The sequence below is a fragment of the Pseudopipra pipra genome, chromosome 4 (assembly GCF_036250125.1).
Source record: "Pseudopipra pipra isolate bDixPip1 chromosome 4, bDixPip1.hap1, whole genome shotgun sequence".
Lineage (NCBI taxonomy): Eukaryota > Metazoa > Chordata > Aves > Passeriformes > Pipridae > Pseudopipra > Pseudopipra pipra.
The window spans coordinates 4,718,236-4,746,128 of record NC_087552.1 but is presented as its reverse complement, the minus strand read 5'-3'; the positions used below and the strand labels follow the sequence as shown (position 1 = coordinate 4,746,128).

The 27,893-nt window shown below is 41.8% G+C and overlaps 2 protein-coding genes across 2 annotated transcripts in view; one reads left to right on the top strand and one right to left on the bottom strand.

Annotated features, from left to right (window-relative positions):
• The window catches only part of BLTP1 (bridge-like lipid transfer protein family member 1), a 355,866-nt gene that overhangs the window by 299,620 nt on the left and 28,353 nt on the right, over window positions 1-27,893 (bottom strand). The gene's annotated exons all lie outside the window — the stretch shown is intronic.
• QRFPR (pyroglutamylated RFamide peptide receptor) lies at window positions 4,716-27,869 on the top strand. The gene is made up of 6 exons (XM_064651464.1): window positions 4,716-5,245; window positions 12,757-12,915; window positions 13,488-13,549; window positions 14,309-14,544; window positions 16,000-16,097; window positions 17,972-27,869. The coding sequence occupies exons 1-6, from the start codon at window positions 4,906-4,908 to the stop codon at window positions 18,373-18,375; spliced, it is 1,299 nt and encodes a 432-aa protein (XP_064507534.1). The 5' UTR covers window positions 4,716-4,905; the 3' UTR covers window positions 18,376-27,869.

Sequence of the window (27,893 nt, the reverse complement as noted above, 5' to 3'; positions counted from 1 at the left end):
TAATTGCTGTATCAAATATGACTGACAAGCTGTATGGGGATGGAAGGTTTGTCTCCCTCACCCTGTACATTAATATCACTGACAGATGTGGCTGGGTTATAAAACTCAGTGGGGATCACTAAATCTAGAGATGTAGAGACATAAGGCTTCCCCAGAATAAAGATGATCAGCCAGCAGTGTTTATCATCAGAGTCACACAGTAGGAGACAAAACATTTTGGAGTTGGCCTGTGCACTAGGTTAACATAATTTATTTTCTGCTCAGCCTCTCCAACATACTTTGCAAGTGTGTGCAACTCTGTTTTAGGTATCCATGCTTTTTTTCATAATTATTGGTATACACTGAAAATACCAAGTTTGAGCTGTATCCTTAGTTACCAACTAAGATTCTGGCCTGATTAGTGTCAAGTTTCCCCTTTCCCAAGAAAATTTATGGTTTGTTTGTCTGAATGTATAAAAGTATGTAAATCTAAAATTGAAGATTTAGCTCCAGTGCTCTCTCCAAACATATGTTCTCAACAAACAGCAAATGCTCTATCAAAATTTATGTTTCAGAAGCTGTCTTGGCAATTCTAACAGCCACATAATTTCTGACTTAACCTAAAATTACCTAATGATGATGGTAAGGTTCCATTCCTTTGGAGAATGATCCTAAAAGCTGTGGTACTGATCTGGATTAGAGGTGAGTTCGTCCGCAGCATATCTATTAGCTGCAGTGGCTGTTTAAAAGCTGGTGACATGGATCTGGATTGTCCTTTCCTAAGTGTTTTGAAATGTCCAGGGAGTGAAGGAGGAGGAGGAAAGGCATTTTTTGTTAGTAGTTTTGTTATCTATTTCTTTTGCCTGAACTAGACAATATCGGTAGAGATTTGGAAGGAAAAAAAATTTGGTTTAAAATTTCTGTTTGGGGATTGTTGCTTTCTCAGCGTTCCAAATGTGTGCTGTTCACAGTTTTTACAAACTTCATGCTCAGCTGACAAACCCTATGCAACACTGTCTGTGCACATTCCTTGCTGTTGGCCTTTTTTCCACAGCTGGCACACATGGATCTTTTTGCTCCTAGAAGGGAAGCAGTGCAATTACAGCTTCTTTCCTCTTTGTAAGAGAGGTTACAGACTGACTAACAGTATTTTTCAGTCTGCAGAAAACTCACTGTCCCTTTTGAATGAGAAGAAGGTGTCACACAAATGACTCATTTGGCAAAAAAAATTAACAGTGGTGGCATGAAGAAATGAGTGGTTTTGGCAGAGTGCAACCTGGTACAACAAGTATTTCACCTATTTTCACATTTATCAGTTTGTAGGTTTGTGACCAAGGAATATACAATTTCTTTGAAGCCAAAGTAGAGTTACTGGCAAAGCCAAGACTTGATCTGTGTTCAAGCTGTAAAGGTTTTTTACTGGGATTCTAATGCAGAGGTAAAACATTTCTAGCCACTTAATTAGTAGGAGGCTTCATTTTTTTTTTCAGTTAAGAATAATGAAAAATGCATTGTCTCTGTATAGTCACTTACTTGTTAGAATACTTTGAGTTTTTTCAAACTGCTTTATATTTGCATCAGTTTCACAAATAATAATCAAAGGAACAGAAAAATGCCTTGTAATTTATTATTGTCTATAAAGGTATGTACAGGCAGGTCGTTTTACTGATGAGTTGAATGAGTGTGGGGAAAGTCAGAGCAACCCCACGTGGCCTTGCTTTGTGGGCTGCAGGAAGCAGCAGGAGCGGGAGCAGCCCTGGGGTGCAGGATAAGACAGAACACAAGTTGCTGCCCTGAAAAGTAAACAACACTTTTCACTACCTACCAATTACTGGTAGCCCAGGGAAGCAGAGGAGTCATTTCAGTAATTTCAGCAGGTTTTAGATGAGGTCACCTTTTGTAACTCAACCCTTTTTACTGCAAATACAATTTCATTCAGGTCAAGGATCTGGGAAATAGAGTTACTAGTGATTTGCCCTATAACTTTTATGATGTCCATGCTCTTATTGTTTCAGCTAAGAGAATGGATAATGCTCATAGGAAATGGAAGTTTCTGTAAATCCTACCTTTATCTTCTCCGTGTGGGTAAATATTAACGGGAAAATCTTTTTTTGCACACAAAATCCCAGCTAAATCTGCAGCAGATGTAATGGCCCACTTCCATAGCCTACAGCCTCAAGATTTGTTTATATTCTGTAGATTAACTGTTCAGATGTTGTTCATTTTTTATGCTGTTTGATTACTTGTAATGAACAGCCATAGTAATAAAATAAGGATATATGGAAAAACAAATGTCCACGTTTTCCGTAAGCCCAGACTATTTGCAGTATTTAGGTGAGAGCTTATTCCCATTTATTTGTTCCTGAAACACTTGGATGCTTTCTGCAATGAATAACACAACGCTGCAGTCCTGGATGGCAGACTGGCCTTCAGGTTTGGCCCTTTATTTATAAGAGAAATTAAATCTGCTGAAATGCATCTGGCTTGTTTGTTAATAGAAGAGTTGCTAAACGAGGTTTTGGGGGAAGAGGGAAAAGGAAAAGAAAAAGAGGTATAGGAAAGGATGTATAAACACAGCACATGAAGGTGGCTTTAGGCTGTACCTGCTGTAGTCAATGTAGGGAAGGTGCTGGCAAAATTGGAACTCAAAAGAAGTCTGTCTGATATGGAACATAGGCTCAGCAGGATCATTATAGGACTAAAAGACCAAGCTTTCCCGGCCAACAAGGCAGACCTCAGAGAATGTGAAAGGGGCTGTCTGAATGTCAGGAACTAAGTCAGTTTGATGAGCACTTGCCTTCCAGAACAAGCTTAAAAAGCCTGTCAGAGAGGGAGCCCGATCACATTGTTCTCAAGTGGAAAACACATGGCAGTACTGCACCAAAGAAAGGTGACAGGGCCCTTTCACCACGGGCTAATAAAGAGAATCTGTGCCATGGAGCTACACCTTGAAAGAGGATTGTCAGCACTTGGAGGACTGATCTGTGCAGGTTGGAATACACACATACCAGTGCAGGCACTGGAATTTCTCTCCGTTGATTTCCACTTAACAGAAATATTTTTTTTCAAAGATGACACAAAATAGCTTTGGTCTTGCTGGGCGTGTTCATTTTGCTGAGAATGACTTGGTGGTGAACTCTTACCTCCCCAGTTTTCCTCGGCAACCTTGAAACCTTGTAAATACCTTATAAATAGACAGCTTTTGCTAGACTTTTCATTCTTTTCTGTATTTTCTTGGTGCAGGTCAAGACATACCTAGGGCAGGGAGCATCCTTCTGTACAAAATCTAATTTTGCAGCATTTTCCCCGGTGATGTTTTTTCCTTATCGAACACGTACCTCTGTGGGAGGTGGTAAGTGTTGTCAGAACAGTTTTCCATGTTATTGTTGCCTTCTCTGGATTCTTTTTGATAATTCACTATGTGACTGATCAGTTGTTGCTATTAAATGTATTATTATACAGTACAAAGGGGATATACCTGCGTGAGAAAGCCATAGTGGGCAATTTAATCAGATTAGAAGACAAATTAATGCATGTTTTCAACTTGATCCTTCTGTTAGACCTTAACTGTCATTATTATCCACATTTAAGCTGCAGTGGCATTATCTTGACTCCTGTTGCAGCCAGTTTGCTGAGTGCATCTCAGTAGCCTACATAACCTTACCTAAGTAGCCTAGACAGGCTGTGTGGGGGTGGGGTTCTGTCCTATCTCCTCTGGCAAGAGTGGTTATCCTGCTGGCAAAGGGATCTTCAGGACCCTCCTGTGATCACAGTGAGCTCAGCGGCCAAAGCCCGGAAAATTACTATTTTATTTGCGCTTTGGCTCGTCGTCGTGCGAGGACCTGCAGCGGCTTTGGCACAAAGGGAGCTGGAAGGGCGGATAAAATCCCCGCGCTGCCTCTTTTGGGCTGGGCACGGACCAGCCGCAGCGCGACCTGCTGCGGGGTGGCATGAGCCCTCCCTCACGCAGGGAGCCGTGTACCTACCGAACAACCTCCTTCATTTGCCTCTCAGCCTGATCAAAACGTGAGACGAGAGGCCGGGTCGGGAGTTTTAGCTCCCCCCTCGGGCGTTTCGAGCCTGCGATGGGGAGACACCTGTGAGGGACAGCGCTGTGAGGGAACAGCTGCCAGCGGGGAGCGGCGCCGAGGGGGCAGCGCTGTGACGGGCAGCGATGTGAGGGGATCCCCGCCCTGTGAGGGGCTGCGCTGTGAGGGAATAGCTGTGAGGGGCAGTTCTGTGAGAGGGTCCCAGCTCTGTGAGGGAACAGCTATGAGGGGCTGCGCTGTGAGGGGGTCTCAGCCCTGTGAGGGGGTCCCTGCCCTGTGAGAGGGGTCTCAGCCCCGTGAGGGAACAGTTTGAGGGGGTCCCAGCTCTGTGAGGGAACAGCTTGAGGGGGTCCCAGCCCTGTGAGAGGGGTCTCAGCCCCGTGAGGGAACAGTTTGAATGGGTCCCAGCTCTGTGAGGGAACAGTTTGAATGGGTCCCAGCTCTGCGAGGGGGTCCCCGCCCTGTAAGTGGGGTCCCATCCGTGTGAGGGAACAGTTTGAGTGGGTCCCAGCCCCGTGAGGGAGCAGTTTGAGGGGGTCCCCGCGCGCTCCCTCACGCGCGGAGCCGCCTCGCGCCCGTCTTCGCTGCACGGCGGCGGGGCCGGGGCAGGCGCGCGCTCGGCGCTGATTGGCTGCCGCCCCCCTCCCGCCCGCCCTGGCCGTGGCCGCGGGCGGCGCCGCTCGAAGTTTGTGGCCGCGGCGGTGCCGCCGCCGCCCCATCGCCCGCAGGCTGATCCCGGCTCTGCGCGCCCCTACCTCCCCTGCACACCACCGGGTTCGGGCAGGCTGAGCGCCGGAGGGCGGCGGTCCGGCGATGTCGAGGCGCGGGCGGCGGCGCTGAGGCGGCTGAGGAGGGAGTCGGTCCCCGAGCGGGCGCGATGCGGTCCCTGAACATCACCCCGGAGCAGTTCGCGCAGCTCCTGCGGGACAACAACGTGACGCGGGAGCAGTTCATCACCCTCTACGGGCTGCAACCGCTGGTGTACATCCCGGAGCTGCCGGGGCGCACCAAGGTGGCCTTCGTCCTCATCTGCGTGCTCATCTTCGCCCTGGCGCTCTTCGGCAACTGCCTGGTGCTCTACGTGGTGACCCGCAGCAAAGCCATGAGGACCGTCACCAACATCTTCATCTGCTCCCTGGCGCTCAGCGACCTCCTCATCGCCTTCTTCTGCGTCCCCTTCACCATGCTGCAGAACATCTCCTCCAACTGGCTCGGCGGTGGGTGCCGGGGCCGGGCCGGGCGGTCCCGGGCCGGGCCGGGCTGCGGGGAGGTGGCGGCGGGGCGGGCGATGAGGGGGCAGCGCTTGTGGCAGCGCCACCACCGAGACCGCCGTTCCCGCTGTCTGTGAGGGACCCACTTCTCCTTCCCTCCTTCCCTGAGTGAGCCCCTTCTCCTTCCCTCCTTCCCTGACGGATCCCCTTCTCTTTCCCGCCTTCTGTGAGGGACCCACTTCTCCTTCCCTCCTTCCCTCCTTCCCTGAGTGAGCCCCTTCTCCTTCCCTCCTTCCCTGACGGATCCCCTTCCCCTTCCCACCGTCTGTGAGGGATCCCCTCTTATTCCCGCCCCCCCCGTGAGGGATCCCCGCTCCTTCCCTCCCTCACGTTATGTTAAACCCAGCGCGTTCTCCTGCTTGTATTCCTTAAAAGTTGCGATGTGTGTTTGGCAAACGGTTCGTTGTGTGGTGCTGACGGGGAGGTCTTGCCATGCTGTCTCTTTTTGTCTTTTCTAAGTAATGAAATCTGCCTGGCAAGTGAAATATCAGTCTTTATTCAGCTCAAGTTTCTCAGCTTGGAGACAGACCTCCATAACCTTTTCTGAGGAAAAAGAATGCCCCTGGAGAAACAGGGGAGTGACAGAACGTGCAGAATTTCTGTTGAAATAATTATTTTCTTTTTTTTTTTTCAATTCTTATTTTTTGGGAAATATGTTGTATTCCTGTTGATGTGAAGGACCTTTGGCCAAGGCTTCCCTGATGCCCAGAAAGAGTGTTTTGTTTGTTTGTTTGTTTTTCTCTTCTACGTATCCCATTTCCAAAGTAGTAAAGAACAAAGGTGCAGTAAGACTGCACGTTGTATTTATCTTCTTTTTCTTCTTCTTGAAATAGCATTGGACAATTATAAGTGGAAAAATAAAAGGGATGGTTTTGCAGCAAGTAGCAGACAATATCATGCACAACCACAAATTTTTCAGAATATTTCAACATGAACAGAAAAGATGTTGATAAAGTGATACATTTATGGTTCAGTTTCCAAGGCTTCCTGTGCTCCTGTTGTTGGGAGACAGTGAAGGTTACCTTCAGAACATGGAGATTTACTTCCAGTACCTCCCACAGACTGGAATGCAGGATGGGAATTGACAGGTCAGAGGAGACTTGAGAAGCACTCTGATACCTATCCCAGGGAGAAATGGGCTTTATTTTTATCTGAAAAACAGGAACTTTCTGAGAGAAGCGATGAATACAGCACTCCTGGGGCTACTGCTAGTAAGGACAGCTGTGCTGCTTTCTTATGAGCTTCTTTGGGGGAGGTAAACCTTGGTTTAAGACAGTACAGATGTTGAGCCCCAAAACTAATTAGCACGTGTAACTAAAAATCATGGGATAAACTGACAGCTGTACTGCTGTGCCTTACTTGTGACTACTGTAGTTCCAGTTCTCCTTCCTCCCAGGAGAACACAGTAATTACTGATGACATCAAGTGATCTCACATCCAGGGGAGAGAGGACTGAATTAAGTAGCTTTCCTTAATAAGAAGTGTGATTCTTCTCTCTCTTAAGGAAAGCTCTGGTCTGTCAGCTTGACCACACATCTGACCAGGATCAAGTAAAGCTGGGTGGGATGAAGCCCCCATGTGGGGTGAATTACAGCAGATTAGAGCACAGGCAGGTGGAAGAGTATGGAGAAAATAGGTGTGTTTACATTTCCCTTCTGTTCGTGAGGATGCTTGACAAAACTCTAGCAGTAGTAAGTGTAAAAGGTGTAGCACAGTTGCAACAAATATCTTAAAAAATATTGCTCTGTGGGGTTTACTGTGCTTTTTGCCTTCCCTCTTTGCTGTGCTAGAGCATCTTCAGTCCAAGTGAATCCCTAGGTCCCTTTGACACTGATGGTCCTGGTAAGATAATTAACTAACAGAGGACATTGGGAGGACATAATAAGTACCATCATTGATGGGTGTTAATCTTGCACTGTTGGGGGCAGGGGGGATGATGTAAAATTCAGGAAAATAAATGAGTCGTGAACTGATGGTATCCCAAGGGTGTCTGATTCCAAGCCTTACACTGTGAAGCGTGACTGGTGATTACAGTTATACTGCAAATCAGAGCCTGCCAGTCCCAGAGGAGTCTTGTCCTTGCTAGATTTGCTGGTTTATTTTGCTTTCTGCCTTTCATTTCGTAGTCTGAAAAATCTTATTCTCGTCCACCTTAATGCAGCACTGCTGAGTAGTGCAAGCTCCAACTCTGTTATAGATAAGGGGATTTGACTTGTAATATATCCTTGCTGAAAGAAGTGGTGCATCCTGAGACAGTTGATGCTAGAAATATATTTGGGATTCTGAGCAGCCAATCACTTTATATCTTGATTTATTTGCGCCCTAACTTCACCTACAGTTAAAAAACTGAGTGTGTACCTCACTGTGCCTGGCTATTATGCAGCATTAACACAGTCCCTTTAGCTCTATATAGGCAGCAACTGGAAGCAGCACCATATTGACTAAGGTGAATTGGCCTTACTTTTGACTCTCTGAACTCTTAATAATCTCTGTAGCTGTGCGAGACTGTAATCGTGGCAGTACATGATTTAATTTCCAAATTTAAACTCTGCAACTAAAATGGCTGTAATTTCTAGGGGAACTTTTAATGAAAATCCTGCAAGCTAATCTCTGTAGTGTGGAAGAAAATGAAAATTGTGGCTTTGGTATAAATGATCACCGGGTAAGAAAGGTAAAATGGGAACTCGAGTGAGAGGAGATGGATGCTTTCAGCAATGGTATGTCTTGGTGCAAGCTGGAGCAGTTGAGGATTTACCCTCATATGGTCATAGGTGGGAGGCAGCAGCAGTGGTCTCGTCACGCTGGTGGCAGCACTATCAAAGATAAATTTGGGCTTTTGTCTCTGGGTCAAATATGATGGGAGTTGCTTTATTTTCTGACACTGCTTAGTTATCTGAACAGTAGTGCTATCCTTACAGAACTGTCTGGGGCGACTGCAGAGTCACTTTGGGGTTGTATAACAGAACAGCCCTGGCAGAAGATAAGGGCAGAACTTGAGGTTATAGTACAGCTGGTGCTGTGCTCCATCTTTCTTGTGGATTTTGTGTCTTATCAAGTAGAATATGTATTCTCCTGACAGGTGTCAGAGGGTGACTTTCCCTGTCTCCTGGGGAGCGGTGAGTCACCTGAGGCACTCCTGAACACAGGGCATTTGAGATGCCCTCCTGTATCTTTTCTGCCCTCCAGCTGGCACTCAGAGGGATGGATATTCTGTAGGGATCTGTCATATCTGGTGCTCCTTGAGATGACAGTTCCCTCTTCTCTAAAGACTTGGTTGAAAAATAAGTGGCATCTTTTACCCAGTGCAGTCTTTGAAGTGCTTTCTGCTCTTTGCCAAATGTCTTGTGTCAAGCAGTGTGTTACCTTACTTACAACTTTCCCGTGTTGTAACATGTAAACATTCCTTTCTGAGGGATGAGAGCTGCATCTTAGCAATGGAAATCACTGGGCCTTTTGTATCTGATATCCTGGGATACTTCAGTATTCTTCAATGGAACATTAGAAACTTCTTCACTCTGTTTTCTGGAGTGTTCTTTGATGCTGAATAGTTTCCAAATACTCAAAACTGCTGTCATGCCACAGGGGTCAGTACTAGACAGGGAAGCTGGACATGAGACATGGAGTTACTTGAATCTTCTTTTTTCAAACTTCCCAATTTCAGTTGTCTTAAGAGTTGCTGTAAGTCAGATCAGGGACACAACAACACTCCTCATTTGCCTTCTGCACTGCAAGAGGTTATACCCTGGGATTGATCTGCTGCTGTTAAGAGCAGGGTGATTTTTGTAGTTCTATCTGTGTCGGTGAAATTTACCTTATCCTCCTTTCTCCATGTCCTGATATTGTGTATTATGGGGTACTTGCTCATGCATAGAGACAGGAGTAAAATTCTGTATGAAGGTGGTTTGAGAAAGGGTTATACAGTGAAGGCCTCAGTAAAGGAAATAATAGGCTTTTCTACGTGTAATATATTGGCAGGGTGTTTTGTTTTAGCAAAAGAATGCTGACAAAAGGAAACTTGCATATTGAGCATAGGGAATTTCTTACTGCAAGTTGTGCAGATCAGTAACTAGCATAAATACGAAGCACACTGATGTGAAATATTTACTGTTGCATTAATCGGACAAAGAAATAAAACAAGTTTTAGGATGCAGATAGATTGATTAGTGTTTCATATGGAGTGGTTATTATGTCCTTTTTCTTGGTGGAAATACGTGGCATTCTCTGCCTTGCATCAAGTGACTCAGGGATGTGTTTGCCATGTCCTGCTTTGCTCCCTGTTAGTGAGTCTGCCTTGAGATCTAGATCTTTGTCAAAAAACCCACACTTGTTCTACTTGTTGTCTGTACTACTTTTATCAGAGGATGGTTTCAGGATTTTGCCCTTGTTACCCTAATAAAAGAAAAACCTGATCTTTTAAATGGCTGTTGAAATGGATAAATCACAGTTGCAGGCACAACATGCTATAATGAAGGCATGAAGCATTGTTTAAGGGAGTAACATTTGTGTTTTCAGTCTTCTGAATGTGTTATCATTGGGGAAAACTAATCATTGCCTGAATAATCTATGCAAGTTTTAGCAGTGCATGAGGAATGCTTTTGGGAACCTCTCAGATTCTTGAAGAAGAAAAGCAATTAGTTATTTCCTTTCCCAATAATCTGCTGCAAATAATTTTCTTTCCCAGCTGGAAATGATCAGTATTAAATGCTGCAGTGCTGTCTTGACTGACAGTCTATTGAAAGTGTTTGCTTACCTGGTAGAAAGTTAAACATTTTGATACATATATTGGATATTAATTAAAGTATTATTATTATTTAAATTATTCAGAAAAGTCAACACTTTTCTATACTGCCTCCAATGCAGAAATGAACACAGTTCCAGTGCATTAAGCATTTTGAGATGCCTTTTGTGCTAAAACTAGGCAATGGGAAAACTTAAAATAATCCTGACTGAAACTCAACTGAAGCAGACTTTTGTTCTTTATGTTTGTGTGTTATTCTATCACAAATTGTCCTCTTTAGGTTGGATCTGAAATTAAGTTTTGAACAATGGGTTGCTTAAAAAGACTTAAATAGTAAAGTAATTCAAGTGCCTTTATCATGAAGATAGGAAAGCAAACCCATTTTTATTTTCAGATTGGTTGGGAGATACGGAACTTCACTGTATTCTTAATCTAGTATTGATTTATTGTAGCTGAGTGTATCATGACGAGGGCACAGTACGTGATACAAATAAGTACAATATGTAGCAGTCCTGTTAGTGCACACAAAGAAGACTTGAATAATACTATCTGTTCAACCACATAATCTCCAAACAATGTTCTAAACTGCTACACTTTTACCAGCTTGGTTAGAAAAAAGATGTTAGCCAGTATATTCCTTTAAAATCTTCCATTACTCTGTGTTAAAAACAGAAATATGTGAAACGTGAAAAATAGCTTGACGTGTTTTTAATATGTGCCTTTGACACATCATTCTTATAGTTACCTTATTTAACAATATATTTCCTTTTCCATGTGTACAAAAGCTGATAATGTTTGTAGTTTGAAAACATACTTTAGAGTATTAAAAGACTTGGAGGAAGCCTTTAGTAACTATCTAAGCAGTTTGGAGTGGCTGGTGTATATTTATAAATAAACATATTTTTGAATAAAACAATGAAAGTTTTGAAAGCTAAGAAGAGTTATGTTATATTTCAGCCAACTCTGTCTAATGAAAAACATCCTTTTGTTTCCCATTTCTGTCCCTCCTTGTCCAGCTCAGTCGGGTCAATCTGCAGGTGATAAATTGACTTTTCCTTTTGCTACTTTTTAACAGTTACTTTTATATATGTAAAAGTATATATATATATATATATATATATATATATATGATCACTTTATGTTTGCTTGTTTTCGAAGAGATGAAATAGGGCTTTTTGCAGCCTTTCCTCCTGGGAGTTCAGCTAAAGGCATAGTGGTAGTCTGTGCTCCTTGACAGTGGAGTTACTGGGAAGAAAATGAGGGGACACCAGTAAAAGGCAGTGAAAATCTGGGAGTTTGGGGAGTTGCTGCCTTCTGAACTCGGGTATTCTCTTTGTTCCTTGAATAGTTGGGCACAAACTGGAAATTTCACCAGACTGATGTGACTTCAGTGAAAGTCACTGTCTTGTGTTATTACTTAAGTAGAGTAATAAAGTGATACTTCTTTGCTTCCTAAGAATATCTGGGAATGCTGGGACTGCAGTGCATCACAGGAAAATCCTTATAATGCAGTATAACTTTGTTTAATCTTACCTTTTTCAAACTGTAAGAAATAACATATGGTGAAACTTTGGGGGGGGTTCTTTTGTGGTTTTTTGTTTGTTTTTGATTTTGCCACTGCTCCAGCACTCAAACTTGAGCTCCTTTCTTTAGTGAAATAGGAACTTAAACATTTCATTAACATCTGCTTAAGGTGTCTGTAGCATCCTAAAGCTTGACTTAAAATTGGATCAGATATTCCCTTGGCTATTTTGAGTTTATGGATTATATGTGAGTAAGGTATAGCTGATGATCAGGTAAGGAAAATAACTGTTGGTGAAATGAGTAGCTGATACTGAAGTGTAAGAGTGTGAGGGAACTGTGAGAATGTGGACATAAAAATTATCTCGGGGTCAGAAAATGAGTAAATGAGAAGCAGATTGGGAAGGGCGTTAACATAAGATTCTTGAGAGAATAATTTATACCAGTTTCTGGGAAGGTAGGGACTTGAGGGTGAGTGATGGAGGATCACTAATATGTTGAGAATTGAACATGTGCTTTTGGGAAGCTGTAGCAGCAATAAAACCTGAAGATACAGAAATACAATGGGAACCTGTGCAACTTTGAAAATGCAGGCAGGAAGCTGCATTTGATTTGGACAGTGTCATTAACATAATGTGTTAATTAGGGAAGAGGGAGAACAGAAAGATGATGAGGAGGTTGAATTTTTCCTCTCGTGTTATGCCTCTTAGAGGACTCCTCTACATATCTCACTTGGCAGGATGATGCATTAAGTGCCAAAGTGTGCAAATAGAGTGCTATTTAAAAGAGCATAAGGAATGTATTTGCAACAGCAGAAAGGGTAAACTGTTCTGCCTTCATAGAACTGGAGAGTTATCTGCCAAGATAAAAAAAAATTAATGAATATCCCTGTAACTTGGCATGTTTGAAAACAGCTGATGGAAGATGTGGTCAAAAGCTAAATGGGAATAAATGTCCAACTGCTACAGAGCCAGTGAATATGTCCTTAGAACTCTTGGTTTTATCAGGTGTAGTGTGAGCAACACAGAATGACTGCTGAAAGCTGCATTTGATGAATAGCTTAAATAGGTGAGTTAGCAGTTTAGATGTTAAAATAAATCTGAGAATCTTAGTCTGCTCTTTCTAGCCATGGAGTTCAGTATCAACAGCTGTTTCATGAAGTGCAGCAGTTGCATACCTGACTTTCTGCTCATTGCAGGGGCCTTCGCTTGCAAGATGGTACCATTTGTTCAGTCCACTGCCATTGTCACTGAGATTCTTACAATGACCTGCATTGCTGTGGAAAGGCACCAGGGAATTGTGCATCCACTAAAAATGAAGTGGCAGTACACCAATAAAAGAGCTTTCACGATGCTTGGTAAGATTTTAAGCATCTCCAGTATTCATGTATGTAAAGAAATATTCTTCAGCGTGGAGGGCATGGCAGAAGGCACTGACAGGACCAGTTAATAAGTTGTGATGTTTATAAAATAGCTCAAGAATAGTGCTTATATGTATAGTAATAACAAGCCAAACCCCTCTCAACAGGCCTAGCATCTGTAACCAAAAATGTCCTTAACAAAGCCTCTGATAAACCTTTAGCAGCCTTTTCTTTTTCCTTTTTTTTTTTTTTTTAAGGAAAGTTTCAAAATGTACAAACCCTGCTGAAGCAATGTCACAGCTAAATGGTCCTTCCAGTGTTACACAGAGAACTTACACAACGTGTCTCAAGCAAATTAAGTGGCTTTTCCACTTGAATGCCAAGAGTTGAAGGTGGTTTGAGAAACAGAAACACGAGAACAAAAGAGATGTTGTTCTGGATGCTGACAGATTTTCTTTATTACAGTTGTCTGCCTTACCTGACTTTTCAAAGATGAAGCTGTAGAACTGTTCATACCAAACCTTACCCTGCTTGTTGTACAAAGCACTAAAAGCTGTGTTTGTTTACAGGCATAGTCTGGTTGCTGGCTCTTATTGTCGGGTCACCCATGTGGCACGTGCAACGGCTCGAGGTATGGCAGTTTGAGATGGGAATTTGCGTCTTACACTGCATCTTTTTGGACCTTTAGCAATGAAATTGAGTCAACTCCAATGAAATTAGAGGGGAATAAGAGACATGGAGCTTCTGTTTTGTGTGCTAGCATGAGAAACGCTGAGGATTAGAACTTGTGTGCACTGGAAGAAGGAATACGAATAGGGACTAGTCATGTCCACCCTCCCTAGTTATGTCAAAGAGCTCTAATCACATCTATGACTTTCACTGTGGCTTCCTCTTGGTTTACAGGTGCACTGGCACACAGCAATGTAGGACTTAGATTACTGTTTCAGAATTGCAAAATGTTCCCCAAGATCTGGAAAACCCATGCTTAGTTCAAAGTTAGTTAGCCACTCATTATAGCTGATGAGTTACCGTACATTTTTGGAGATTAAAAGAAAGGCTTAGCAGATTCTGCTGCTTGTGAGTCTGAACATTAACGATTGTCTTTCTTTTAAGTTACTAATATTTGAGGTTTCTATGCCATCTTTACCTGTAAAATGCATAGGCAAGGTCTCCTTTGAAGTGCAAATCAGAGCATGTCCTGACCTTTTTTTTTGCCAACTTGGATCGACCCAACACTTGGTGTGGAAAAGCGTTTGGAAGAATTTTTGCCACTTTGAAAAGTCTCTTGAATTGTGGTTGTTCTGTTAAGAGCGAGGAATATTTGAAGGTGCTTGGCTTTTACACTTGGGGTAAACACTTCAGTGACTCATCTTCTTTGCACTTGTTACAGGTTAAATATGACTTTCTGTATGAAAAAGTGTATGTTTGTTGCTTGGAAGAATGGGCCAGTCCAATCTATCAGAAGATATACACGACCTTTATTCTCGTTATACTCTTCCTTCTTCCACTGATGTTGATGCTTTTTCTGTACACAAAAATTGGCTATGAACTCTGGATTAAGAAACGAGTGGGAGATGCTTCAGTTCTTCAAACCATTCACGGGAGTGAAATGTCCAAAATATCAAGGTTGGTAAGCAAAATACACATGGAACTTTGACTTCTAGAAAGGCTTTTTCTTTCCTGGAAGTTCTCTAAAACCACTGCAGAAAACCCAAAAACTGTATCTCCTTATCTGTTGGGAAGTCTACAAGTACAGACCAGTTTTTCAAAACCAGCCATTTAACACTTAGATGCCCAATTCAAGGCAATCTGACCAGATTGTTTTCTTCGAAGCATGGTGCAGCCACACTTTGGGACTGAAGTCCTTTCCTTAAATCTCAGTATATTTATACTTTGTGAAGTGCTTGTTTTTAAAAGATGGAGGCCATCAGTTAGAGGATGATTTGGGGAAAATGCTGCTACATTATTTCTGTGTGTTCTGTGGAAAGTTCTTTATACAATTCTCAGACTCTGAACAACGTCTTAACTTGATAGAGTTTCTAAAGTGTTTGCATGTTCTCAGATGTGTTTATGGGAGACTGCCCAGATGAGAGTGCTCTGTGTGAAAAGCTACCAAAATCAATAGTTATCAACTTTGCTGTTTAGCACTAAATATGGGCTGCCTTTAATATGGCCTCATGTTTTTTATCTTTCACTTGGCAAATTGATCTGCCTAATGTGCTACAAAGCCCCAGCAGTTCTGTTCATTGAGCATTAAGTATTGACTGCAAGGAGAATCCTGACAAGCAGATTAAAGATAAATGATTTCCTTAGATATTTGTTTAACAAAGTGCATAAGGAGGCAGACACCTGCACATGAGAACTGGAGGAGGGTGCAATCTCACAGGAGTTAAGGTGACAGGTTCTTCAGGTCACTCCTCAGTTTAATTTCACACAGTGGCCCAAGAACCTGTAACTGCTACCAGTGAAGTGCTGCTCCTCTGGCTCAAGTGAGAGAGCCATCTTGGAATCTCTAAATGCAGTTGTATGGCTTATATATGAGGATAAAGTTATGTATTCCCTGAGTTTGTGAAATATTACAGTTGAGGCAGGGAGTGTGTTTCTTGCTTTTTTTTCCTAGAACTTCACCTACCAGCAAAGGCTGAATGCAGTTGCACTCACTCTCTGTCAAATTCTCTGAGTGATCAGCTCCTGCAGTGCTCCCAGATCTAGGAAGGGACTCTTGTTTCTTGTGCAATTAATGGAATTTCGTGTGTTTCCCCCCATCTCTTACTCTTGGAATTATTTGCATCTGCTTGAATAGAGTTTAAACTGCCTTGCAAGATATACTCGAGTCATGTCTTGCTGCAGCTGCAAAGTGCACTGCTTTCCTCAAAGGGAGAAATGAAAGGTGCTCATTGATGTACCAGATTTATATGATGTTGCATTTTTTGTTTCCAAGGGAGTTTTGAGCATTCTTCGAGGGGTTTGTTTGCGTCTGCAGCCATCAGAGCACAGTTACAGCTGTAAGTTGAGGAGACACATCTGAACTGGCAGTCAGTGCCTGGTGACTCAGTGTGGAATGTCTTGGTGCAATTTCAGGAAGAAGAAACGGGCAATTGTTATGATGGTGACAGTGGTGTTTCTCTTTGCAGTCTGTTGGGCCCCTTTCCACGTGATTCACATGCTGATAGAATACAGTGAGTACCTGCCATGTGTCATACAAGAAAGGCCTTCTTAGTTTTTTTGGGTTGTTTTTTTTTTTATGATGGAAATACAGGTTGTGACAAGCTAGTGCTGCTGTAGTATTCAGCTGATGTGGTTATAAATCCTGGATCACTCTCTTGGAATAGAGATACATAGCCAGTGACAGAGGAATTACTCTGAAGCCTGTGGGTGATAGACATACCTGCAGTGCTCATGGAAAATGAGTGTATTTCAAAAAACCTATTGTTACTGAATCATAAAATCATTTAGGTTGGGAAGGACCTTATATATTTTTGGGAGATCCCTTTTATATGAGGTATACTTGCTTCAGTCATGCTTCTTCTTCCTTGCTCTGTGAATTAAACAAAAAAACAAAAGAAAACAAACCACAAATACAATCTTTGTCTTGCATTGAGCTTTTTTTTCAGGGTGGGTGGCTGGGAGGGAACCCAAGCTCTCCACCTGCTCTTTTAGAAGGTAAGCTCTTTAGAAAGGAGGTTGTCATTGAATTTGTGCAGCAAATAATCCAGTTCTGAAAAGGAGGTTTGCTAGGCCTTACAAGACTTAAAAAAACCCCAAGACCATTGGGGTGGTGAGCATATCTCTGCATATTGTTTTTGTTTTTTATGTCTTTTATGCTGCCCTCATTTGCTGAAAGGTCAAAAGTACCTGGCTGGAAGGTAAAAGTTACTTCTGAGCATAAACCTTCTTGAAGTACTGCTTTCATTTAAATTTAATTTAACTGCTTTGAGTTAAACTGATGAAATATTTGTGCCTTCACTTGCCCTGGTTTTAATGGGGTAGGCATATTGGAAATATAAATTCTGGACATCGTAGTGATAATACCCAATGAATGCAGTTGAACTTTTTCAGTGGTCTTGACTGAAAATTATCTTGGAAATGCCCTCAATGCTTGTTATGGTTGCTTTCTGCTATTTGCCCTGTTCTCCCTTCACCTCCCATGTCCTCCATGGATGCTGGGCTGACATGTGGGACTGTGCAGCAGGCTATGTGTAAGGAGCAAGAGGAAGTTTTCAGTAGTTATTGTACTCTACTTGCCAAAGGCAGCAGCTGCTTCTGTGTCTTCTATCCCAAATAAGATGGTAGCAGATAAATCAGTAGTTCAGCCAGTCAGCTGAACTAAATGATGTTTGGCTGAGCAGAATCAGACCTGCACAAGCTCCGGTTATTAAAATTGGATTGTCCCCTGTTAAGGTTGTTCATAACACTCCATAAACGCTGTTTACTCTCTTTTTGTTGCTAATTTCAGGAATTTATTTCAGGTGCTGCAAGGCCTTTGTTTTACTTGCCATATAAACCTCTGCAGTATTTATCCAGAGTCTGGTCCCTGAGTATTTGAACTCAAGAAATTCTGAGTCCTCTGTGATCTCAATGATTAAGAAGTGGGAGATGTGACCAAGATGATGCATTTTTACCTCTTTGAACTGATCTGTGTCAGCACAGAGAAAGAAGCTGTGTGTGGTCAGTGACAAGACAGGGAGTGGTGTTCTAGTACTTACACATTTAATAGGACATGAATCTTGGAGCAAAAAAGAGTAGCTGGAATGAACAAACCCTGCACTTAGCAAATTGGAGGCTTAATGTTGCATGGCCATGGGGCAGGTTTTCTGGCTCATAAATTGCCTCTTTCAATTGATTCTGTTATTACACGTACAAAGCAGGACTGTGTGATACATCTTGATTTTTCCTCCTTGATGAAACCCTTTTGCTAATATTGAGAGCTTCCAGCAAGGTCTTTTGTTGATTTTAAACAAAAGCTTCTAATGCCAGACAGGATATAAATGGGCTAAGTAGTAAGCATTTATGCCATTACGTGCTTACAGCTTATTTCTTTCCTCCTTTCCAGGTAACTTTGAAAAGGAGTATGATGATGTGACAGTCAAAATGATCTTTGCCATTGTCCAGATCATAGGGTTCTTCAACTCCATTTGCAACCCCATCGTTTATGCTTTCATGAACGAGAACTTCAAGAAGAATTTTCTGTCTGCCATCTGCTTCTGCATTGTGAAAGAAAAGGCCTCCCCAGCCAGGCAGCTTGGGAACTCGGGGATCACTATGAGGAGGCAAAAGCCAAGTGTTTCCCAGAGAGAGGCCACAGACTCGGATGAAGGCAGGAGGGAGGCGTTCAGCGAGGGCAACATCGAAGTGAAGTTCTGTGAGCAGCCAGCTTCCAAAAGGAATTTGAGAAGGCACCTGGTCTTGTTCAGCTCGGAGCTCACTGTGCACTCTGCGCTGGGAAACGGACAGTAGCGTGACAGGGGGGTTGAGAACAGAACTTAGGGAACTTTCAATAAGCCATTTAGAACACTTTTCTACTTTGCATGCTGAAGTAAGGCAGAAAATATTTTGTGGACTATCATAATGCTGGTGGAGAAAAATGTAATATTTATTTTATAAGGATGAGGAGTAAAACTTCAGAAGACAATATTGCTGTATGATTTCCTGTGGGGGATAAAAATTGTTTTTCCTAAGCTAGTTGGGGACTTGTTTGCCCTAAACTGCTATTGCTTGCTCTGTTTATTCTGTGTCTGCACCATACACAGCTGCATGCCAGAAGGCAGGAACTATGGAAAGAGTGTGCACTTTATTTGGACAATCTGGAAATCTGATGTGAGTCTGACATTGTAAGATCTGCTCTCTGCAACTGTGAGGACAGGGGAGCTTCAGATGGGAGTTCAGGGAAGATGCAGACTGAGATGCAATTCTGTTTCAGAAAAATGAAAAAGGGGATATGAAAGAGCCAACAGCCAGAATTTGACTCTGAAGAGACTGAGATTTAACCACTGCATGCATGTTCATATTTTATTAATAGGAAGCATATTAGTAATTAACAATGCATGCAAAATTAATGTGCTGTTTTTACAGGTTAATTCTTGGGTACTGCCCTGGAAACTTCCCTGTTCTGCTGAAAAATGGAGTGGTGGAAAAAGGGCTGCACAAGAGTGTGCAGGTGCTGGAGGTGTGGTCTGTAAACACTGAGTTTAACTCACAGTCTTGCTTGGATATGTGGCTGTTGGCTTGAAAGTGTGGTGTTGCCATTTTTTGGAGGCATAAAAGGGTCAGATCCAGATCCTTTTGGGACTTCACAGAAGACTTTGAATTGAATATCTCATTCTTTTGACCAAACACTTCTCTGAAGACGTGCACAAATCTTTCTGTCTCTCCATCATCTTCAAAGGGAATTAATTGCTGTCAAAGAACAGGGCCAGTGTTCTGTTATTTTTAGACTTCACAGTAAATTACAGGGTTGAAATCCATATAAATTCTGGTAATTTTTCCTCTGTGGGCCAAACTGAATAATTGTAAAAGGTGTGGGGCTGGGGGGAAAGTGTGGTCTAGAATCATACACTGGATCTAATCCCATAAACGAAGTTTTGAAATACTGAATTTGCCACTGCTGCTGAGGTTAGGTTGGATCCTTTAACAGCCTGTGAAATGTCAGTGCTCTCTGTCATCTCTTGCCTCACCTATGAGACCTTGGTGCTCCCTTGCAGTAATTTAAGATTCTTTTGGGGCTTTCTGCCCTGGAGAATAGGGCTTAACAGTGGTTTATCATAGTTTTCCTCAGCAGATGTAAAATTTAACTGATTGGTAGTGAGAACTATGTGCTTGGACAGAATCTGTGATGGAAAATCAATTTATTTTAAGCTTTTTGTTTATTTGCACTGCTAATTTCAGTGACAAGTTTTAACAAGTATTTTACAAAAACTTCCAGGTATTTTATATTTTTGTTTTGTCTTACCTGTTTCTTCTTTTGTCTCATGAAATGTTTTGTCAATGAATAATTGTTTCAGTATTGTATTAATTTTTTTTTTCATTAAAATTCCTTTTTGGGTTTGTTGGTGCTGTTTTGCACTAGGGAGCACCTGCTGCAAACTTCACTCTTTGAGTTTCTCTTTGTTTAAAGATTCATGTAAGCTTATATGTGCCTCTTTAGGGATTAAATTCCAGTGCTGTTACAGGTGCCAGCTGTTACTGTGACCCTTAGAGCTGTGATTTAAAGGGCTTTGCAGAATAAGGTGAGAAAGGGGAAAAAAACTTCCAGTCTCTTGGTAGAAGGGGCATGCTGAATGTTTCAGCACAGATATATGTGGCTATGATTAGATCAAATATAAACCAAAATACAGAAGACAGTTCTCGTGCTGTTCTTAATACTAACACAGTGGTTTTCTTGGAGCCACGTAATCTTTTGAGAATTCAGAGCCACAGGGAATAAAAGAACCATTATTGATTGAAGCACAACCAAGATTTTGCCCATGTTTTTTTGTTTTTTAAATCTGTCAGGGCCTCAGCTTTGATTAACTAACAAACCCAGTTGGTCTGTTGAACTGGGGCAGTTGTTAGTCCAGACTAGCAGCCTGTCTCTTCCTGGTCCCATGTGTGTGGCTGTAACTTGGAGCTCCAAGCCAGGGAAAGCTGGCACTGCTGTGGGAGGAACAGCCCTGCTGTCCCCCAGCCTACCTGTACCTGTTCCCATCTTACAGCAACAGAATTACATGGAGCATGTGGTCACAAAAATTTCTGGCTGATGATTTTACTGGAGAACAGAAAAAATAACCGCGCTCGTTCCCCTAAAATGAGAATATTTATCGAAACTCTTGTGATCTGGGAGGAAAAATTGTCTTAGTTATGAATTACTTGTAATTTCTTTGGTTTAAAGAGAAACTTCTTTTGTTCTCAGCTGTAAGGGGCTAAGCCTCAAAGTTCCAATGAGATGATGCCAGGAACTGGCATGCTGATGGAGACAGGACAATGAAAGGACACATTCAACTGAGCAGAGACTGGAAATTTGAAAGGACCAGGAACAAGTGTCAGATGTGTGAGCTTACTCAACTGATAGCAGAGAGTATTAACAAGGAACACAGTGAGTAGAAGGGAATGTAAGTATAGTGGTTGTATGTGCTGCCTGCAGTGTCTGAGTGTGGCAGAAGCTGTTAAATCAAGGGATCCAGGACTGGGGAAGGGATACCTGAGAGATGAGAGAAATTACACAAAGAGCATTGAAGATGAGGCCCAGATTATTGTTGCTCAGGAAAAAAAGAAAAGGAGTAAGTAGGTGAAAGGATTTGGTAGAGCTGTTGACATAAAGAGATGGGATAGGAAGATAATCATGGCAAGCTATGTTTTTATATAGCTATATGGGATGATCAGAGTGTTACAGAAGTTGGGAAAGCTTAGAAACTGTGTAGAGAGCAGTCTGGGGAACAGAACAGCATCTCCATGCACAGGGCAAAGGCTGGGAAGGGCAAAAGCTGCCCTTTTGGTGCCTCTCCAAGTGGGAGCAGTGGAATGGAGGAGGAGCTTCGCCGAGCTGAGAAGGAGACAGGTAAATGTGGATTTAATGCAGAAACCCAGGACTTTGAATTGCATAAACTCCTTCAGAGGCATTCACATAAACTGTTTATTTCTGTCTATACTCAAAATCCTACTTTGACACCTCAAAACTGGCTTCCAGGGGTATTGCTGGAAACTCAAGCTATCATTAGCTGCTTCTGTCGAAGCTCCAGTGAAGTTTGGTACATTATGAAGTTATTTTACAAGGTCTGGTGATTTGAGATGAAAAAGAATCCATGTTATTAATATTTAGTTCATTACAAGTGGCTCTAGTTCCTCAAAACTCTCAAGATGTGTCCTGGTCAAATGTTAGGCAGAATTTCTCTGACCCTGTAATAAATTCTGATTTCAATTACTATTTTCCGTGCTACTATCAGCATGTGGTACTACCTTTACCAGCTTTTGGTTACTGCTGCCTACATTGTTTCCTGTTCTGGGATTTCTGGGTTTTGCTCTGTCTGGGCGAAAGTGGCAATTTTTGTCTTACTGACTTATCTGTAAGCAGCTGCCGTGATCAGAACTGCCTCATCCAGATTTCATTTTACAGAGGTATGAATATGTCTGTTTTAAAAAATGATCCTGAAATATTTATGATGTTTGCATTGGAAAAAAAAAATCACATTGGGGTAAACTGGTGTTTAAGGCCTTCCTTGACCTGATGCAACTGTAGGTGAAGCTTATGTGTTTCCTCAGATTGGGCTGAACAACAAAGCAGGTGCTTTCCTTGGATTCAGCAGCTGATCTGTAACCCTCTACAGCTGGAGGAATAAGGGTCACAGACTGTTTTATTATGAGAGTTTAACCCCCCACACACTCTTCAGCCACATCAGAAAACAAAACATGGTCAGAGAAAAGCAGTAAAACCTGGCTCCTGTTACTCCTGTAAATACAGACTAACAGTCCTGAGAGTCAAGTTGAGATCCCATCTGTTTTGCTGTAGAAGGGCTGCCCTACAAGCCATGGTTGGTTTTGAGAAGGTTTAAGGGTATTTACCTGTAACATGTAAAAGGCATCTTAGAAATTTAGTGGAGTTACAAACAAACTTCTGGAAATGCATCTGTGCCCTGTAGGGTGCTTAAAACTCAAACCAAGTCTTGAGAAATGTCTGCTGCCTGAAAAATGTTGAATTTTGCTGATCAACCTCCTGTGGAGTAATACAAAGCCTTCTATGAAAAGCTCTGATTTCCTTATATTTTCCATTTTTTTCCTCAAAGCAGAAACTTCTGCTTATTTCTTATTCTTTGGAGAAATAATTGTAAACCCCTTGCCCCAAACATATTGTGGCATATGGTCAGTTTGTGAAAGGGACTCTGTCCTAGAATGACATAATATTGTGCTTGAAAGACTTCTTTAGGTCAGCACTCCTTTCTTGGAGGAAAAAAAAAATCTCTTTTTCTAAGCTTCTGCTTGAAATCTCTTTGGAGCTCTCTAGTTTTTATTTGCTTGTTTCAATAGTAACACTCATTTTTTCTAAATTAATCACACCAAGGTTCCTCTGGGCTCTCTCTCCTCAGGTGAGTTTACTGTTCCCTTGGACATGGTCCTTTTCTCCTCTCATCTTTTCCAAACACACATGATCAAATTGTGTGCAGCTTTTCAGCTGAGGCTTTAACAGTTTGTATTCCTTATGGAATAAAAATTTATCCTTCCTGGCATCTGTATCTTTGCTCTGTTTGCCAAAATAAAAGTGCCTTCAGATGCTTAACTTTCTCCTTGTACAGAATTCACAATGTATGACTGAAAACTTGTACTTTCATTCCTCCTTATAAACTGGAAAATCTGGTTTACAGACTTGAAGTGATTTTTCCTACATCTTAAACTTACAGCTTTAATCAAAATCAATCTCTTATTTCCACCATCTTTCCCCCCTGCTCCTGAGAAAAGCCTTAATTAAATGATTTAAAATTTAAGGCAAGGTCTCTGTAATTCTCTTTTTATATCTTGGAAATACATAGGAGGATTTCAGGCTTTTTCCGTGCACTTGTAGCTGATTTGTAAATCCATTTTATTTTCCCATCTGAAATAGGTGTCCTTGCTCCTTGTGATTTATGCCACCTTGATAAATATTCCAATGTCTGTACATATAACTGTTGCAGCATGAGACATAATCTTCCAGTAATCTTTTAATTTCATTTTCTGCTTCAAAAGTTTGCTCAAGCAAAGATTACTCAGGATTGACCTGTACTTTCCACTGCTGAAGAATGAATTGTTGACTGACTAAATAAAGCAGAAGTGCATTGACCTACACATCCATCCCACTGCAGGGGAAAAAGAGTTCAATTATTCTTGGAAAAAAAAATATTTTTTTCCTAAATAAGATTTCTGTTTATAAAAAAAGGTGGTCAACGTATTTTATTTTTTTTAAAGCTTTTTTCTTACTCACCTTTTTTAGGTGTCTTTCCCTCATGCCCAGGCTGTGCTGTGAAGAGTGGAAAAGCTGCTGACTGGCCTGTGGGATGCACTCAGTGAAGAGGCTGGCTTATAGTTCTCCATTTGTATGAGGGCTACTTTCTGTACTCTGCTTGTCAGTATTCCACTGCCATCCCTGGGAACCTCCTGCTTTCATAGCATCCCTGACCTCTGCAGTTGGCTTTGTTTAAGATCAGTCTTTCCTAAAAACAAACTTTGTTCAGTGAGAAGTCAAACTTTGACTTCTGCCTTTTGCCTCGCTCCTTTTCTTTTCTCATCTCATCAGTTTGTTTTATTTTTTCACTTTGTCTTTATTTTTAATCCTATTGCTTTTCCTCAAGCAACTCCTTGAGTTCCCTGTGCCCTTATCTCTTTTATACAGATCACAATAACCAGGCAATGAATTTTAATGCTGAAGTGAAGCAGTCCTCTGGTTCAGAATTAGTATTCCATCAGGGCTGGCTATCAGATCTGTGAACTGCATTTCCAGCCCTTATTTCAGGCACACTTGGAAAGACCTTGCCCACTCCACTGGCTACATTTGGCTTGCTTTTGGTAAGAAAGAAAAGTAGAGAGAAGAGGAAAGAGAAGAAAAGAGAAAGAAAGCTGCACTGGGAGAGTTGATTTTTCTTGCTACAAATAACAAGTGCAGATGCCTGTCCTCATTGTAGAGATGACAGCTTATAAAAAGGTCCAGTAACTTTCTTCTGGGAGTCTGTAAGACACACACTGTCTGGTGTCTTTTGTGTGTGGGACAACAGAAATGGAACGTTCTTCTGCTTCTTACCTCTACCATATGTTTTCCACAGATACATCTGTCAAGCACCCAGTTTAGCTATTTAGTGGCTTCAGAGCTAAAGAGTCTTAAAGACCATGCAGTCTGAGAACAAATAGAAGATATATAGCACCTTCGTGGGTAGAGCATAAAATATATCCTACTAAACATCCTATTAAAGCTGCCTCCTCGCTCAGCCTTGAATTTTGAAGAGCGGATTTGCGGCAAAAACATCTGAGAAAATCTCTTTACCCTCTGCGGCTCGGTGCGTTGTTGTGGCCTCGCTCAGGCTGTAGGTGGCATCGTTGCTGCACAGGAAAATCCGCGCCCTTCCCGGCCCTCGGAGGAGAATTGTTATCCTGCAGGCTTCTGGAAGCACGTGTTTGATGGGAGGGTTTGGTACGGGTTTGCTAAGAGTTCCTCTTTCCCTAGGATTAGCACCACGAAGAAACAAGGAGAGAGGTGCTGGATTGTTTAATTTTTTTTCTTTGTGAGGTGGTGCTTTGGAAAGCACTGGTTACACAGCTCTTTTCCTCTGACAGTGCTAATAAACACTGGGTCTCTTCGGTTCTCAGAGGGAGCTGCATGTGACAAGGAATTTCTTGCAGCATTTCCGTGTTTTCATCTTTGGTGTTTCTGTGCTGTTTTCTGGGATACTGCTCACAAAGCTGCTATAGCCATGGTGTGTTTTGGGGGATACTGAGGTTGAAAGCCTACACTTTTCTGATTTTATTGGCTTAAACATTGAAATCTGCTCTTGGAACTTTTAAAATTATGTTTTTCCCTGCAGAAAGAGGATGTTCCTGGCAGGAGAGGGAATGGATCTGCTCTGATAGGAGAGAGGGTGCAATATGAGGTCCACTGGACTTGGCCATGGCCTCACACAGTGAAAGAATGAAAACCTGTGCTAAGGAGCTGGAGCTCATGAGTGACCAAGGATCAAGAGTATAAACAATCCAATGGAAATTGGTTTTGTTGGTTTGGGTTTTTTTGAGGCTTTCCTTAGATGTTTTAAGTTTTCATCTAAAATTCATCCCATTTGCTTTTCAAAACTTCTGTTTTCCAAAATAAACAAATACCACACTTAGGTCTATCCTGGTTTTGAAGCTGAGCATTTGAAACAGAAATTAGTAAATGGATCTACATAAAAAAATAAAAAGAGACCAAGGCTCTCTGAAATCCTTCAGACAGCTCATTTCCAGACTCCCCAGAGTGTGCTAAAAGGCCCATAGCTGTAGGAATCCTGCTTCCCAAATCTGGTGATATAATGGAGGGAAGCCAAAGGGAAGGGGAGACAATAAAGGGTTATTTATTAGCAGTCAGAAGAAATCTTAGTTCCTAAATGGCGAACTCAAAAATGTAAAGGTTCTCAAAAAATGATCTGTTTTTATTACAGTCTTCAGAGATACTTATTTAAACATTTAATGCACCAGAAAAAAAAAGCCTCTAAAATCTCAAAGGGAGTGAAAGAACATTGCTATTCAAGTTTAAAAAAAGCAAAGAATAGCCTTGTACAGGGAAACAAGATTAGCAACCTGTCAGGGTCAGCTGTAAAATACAAGCCTTGCCATAGTGATGTAAGTGAAAGCTCCACAAATACAAGGACAAATGAACAAATTATTATTTGAACTGAAGAATGGAAATGGAGCATAAGAATCCTTTGTCATAAATTTGCTCTGTGCTCATGAAATACTAAAGTTTTTTGATGAGTTATTGATGCGTGTTCATGAAGTCTGCAGTGGAATAAACCCACTTTTCTAATGAGTGGGAGGAGCTCAGAAGGCCATAGCCACAAAAGTGGTTGGTTTGTTTGCAAAGTGACCTGAATTTGCTGAGTTTATAGTAATCATCTATTTTGAATGGAAGTAGTTGATAATCATGTGAAATACAAGGCAAACACTGGTATTCTTTTTCTTTTTTTTTTTGAAGGAGCATACTAAAGAAATATTACTTTTCTTAGCATGTGGTATTTTCCTTTCCAAAGTAACCTCACAGAGTTTTGAGATTAAAGAGAAAAATATATCCATTTTTTCAATTAACTGAATTAATTAATCCATTACCTAAGTAATCCATTCAGCAGCTGTGAAGAGGATCCAAAACACAGCCAGCAGCAAGGGAAGTTTTAGTTTCACGAGTTTGTTTTGTTATGGATTTGGGTCAGATATTCTTGGAAAGCAGTGATACTTCAGTTTGTCACAGTTGCTTGTTCCAGTGGTTATGGGCAATGCTGTTTTGCTTCTGCTGCTTTTGCAGTACCCACCTTATTCCTTCCTGGGTTTTAATACCTTTTAGAGGTGCCAAATGCTCCTGAAACTTTTGTTCCTGGAGGCTGTGCTGCAGTTGTTGGAGTCTGGCTCACTCACGTCTGACACGTGAGCTGTTGAGAAATTACCTCTGCATAAAATACAAGAACCCTTATGATGAAATAAAGGGGAAAGGGTTATTCAAGGGGTTCTGTCAAATAAGGGCCAGTGCCCAACAGCTAAAAGTGAATCAATTTAGGTCAGTCCTGTGGGTCACAGGAAGGACTTGGCCGCTGCCATCGCACAGGGAATTCTTTGGAAGCTGACGTGTAGCACAGGGGTGAGTTGACTGATTTCTGCAGCACTGGCTGCAAGGCAACAGCCAAAGGCAGTCATTACACCTGGAGCACCTGAGTTTTTGGAGCAGGTGAGTGCTGGGGCAGTGATGTGCCTCTGCACTGCTCACCTGGGAGTAAATATGTCATCTTCTAAGGCTGTGAATCACACTGAGTTTTCAGAGAATGTGAGAAATTAGAATGTGAGTTCTGTGTCAAGCATGGTTTTCAAATGTTAACTAACCCTTAAGTTATATGTGATTTTTTTCAAGAAAGGGAGGTTTGTGAGGTATTTTGTTTAATCCAACGTGGTAGTTTTGAATTCATGCTGTGTTCAATAGAAGGGGCCTTAAGCAATAACCACACCATTATATCTGATAACAGATATTTGCAAAACATCTGTGTGTCTCTTAGGGACGGGTGTGAAAGGTGGGTATAAAACTGTGAATGGTCAAACCAAAATGAGACAAAACAGCCTTCCTGGTATTAGCATGGAGCTGAGGCAGAGCTGATGGTTGATTTTGTTCCTTTTTCTGTATTAGTAGTCTGAAAAGTGGGGCAGCACATCTACTTTGTAAAACCCATTACCAGTTTTTCGAGCTAGTCCATTAAATGTTGATGCCTAAAGTCGTTTGCATTTCCCACTGATCTGTGTGTACTCGGTTCATTTAC

Bases quoted from the DNA above. Each gene is read 5' to 3' on its own strand.
- QRFPR (XM_064651464.1), top strand. From the start codon at position 4,906: ATGCGGTCCCTGAACATCACCCCGGAGCAGTTCGCGCAGCTCCTGCGG. The intron at 13,550-14,308 runs GTATGGCAGTTT...CACTTGTTACAG, and splicing joins GGCACGTGCAACGGCTCGAG to GTTAAATATGACTTTCTGTA. The intron at 14,545-15,999 runs GTTGGTAAGCAA...GTGCAATTTCAG, and splicing joins GAAATGTCCAAAATATCAAG to GAAGAAGAAACGGGCAATTG.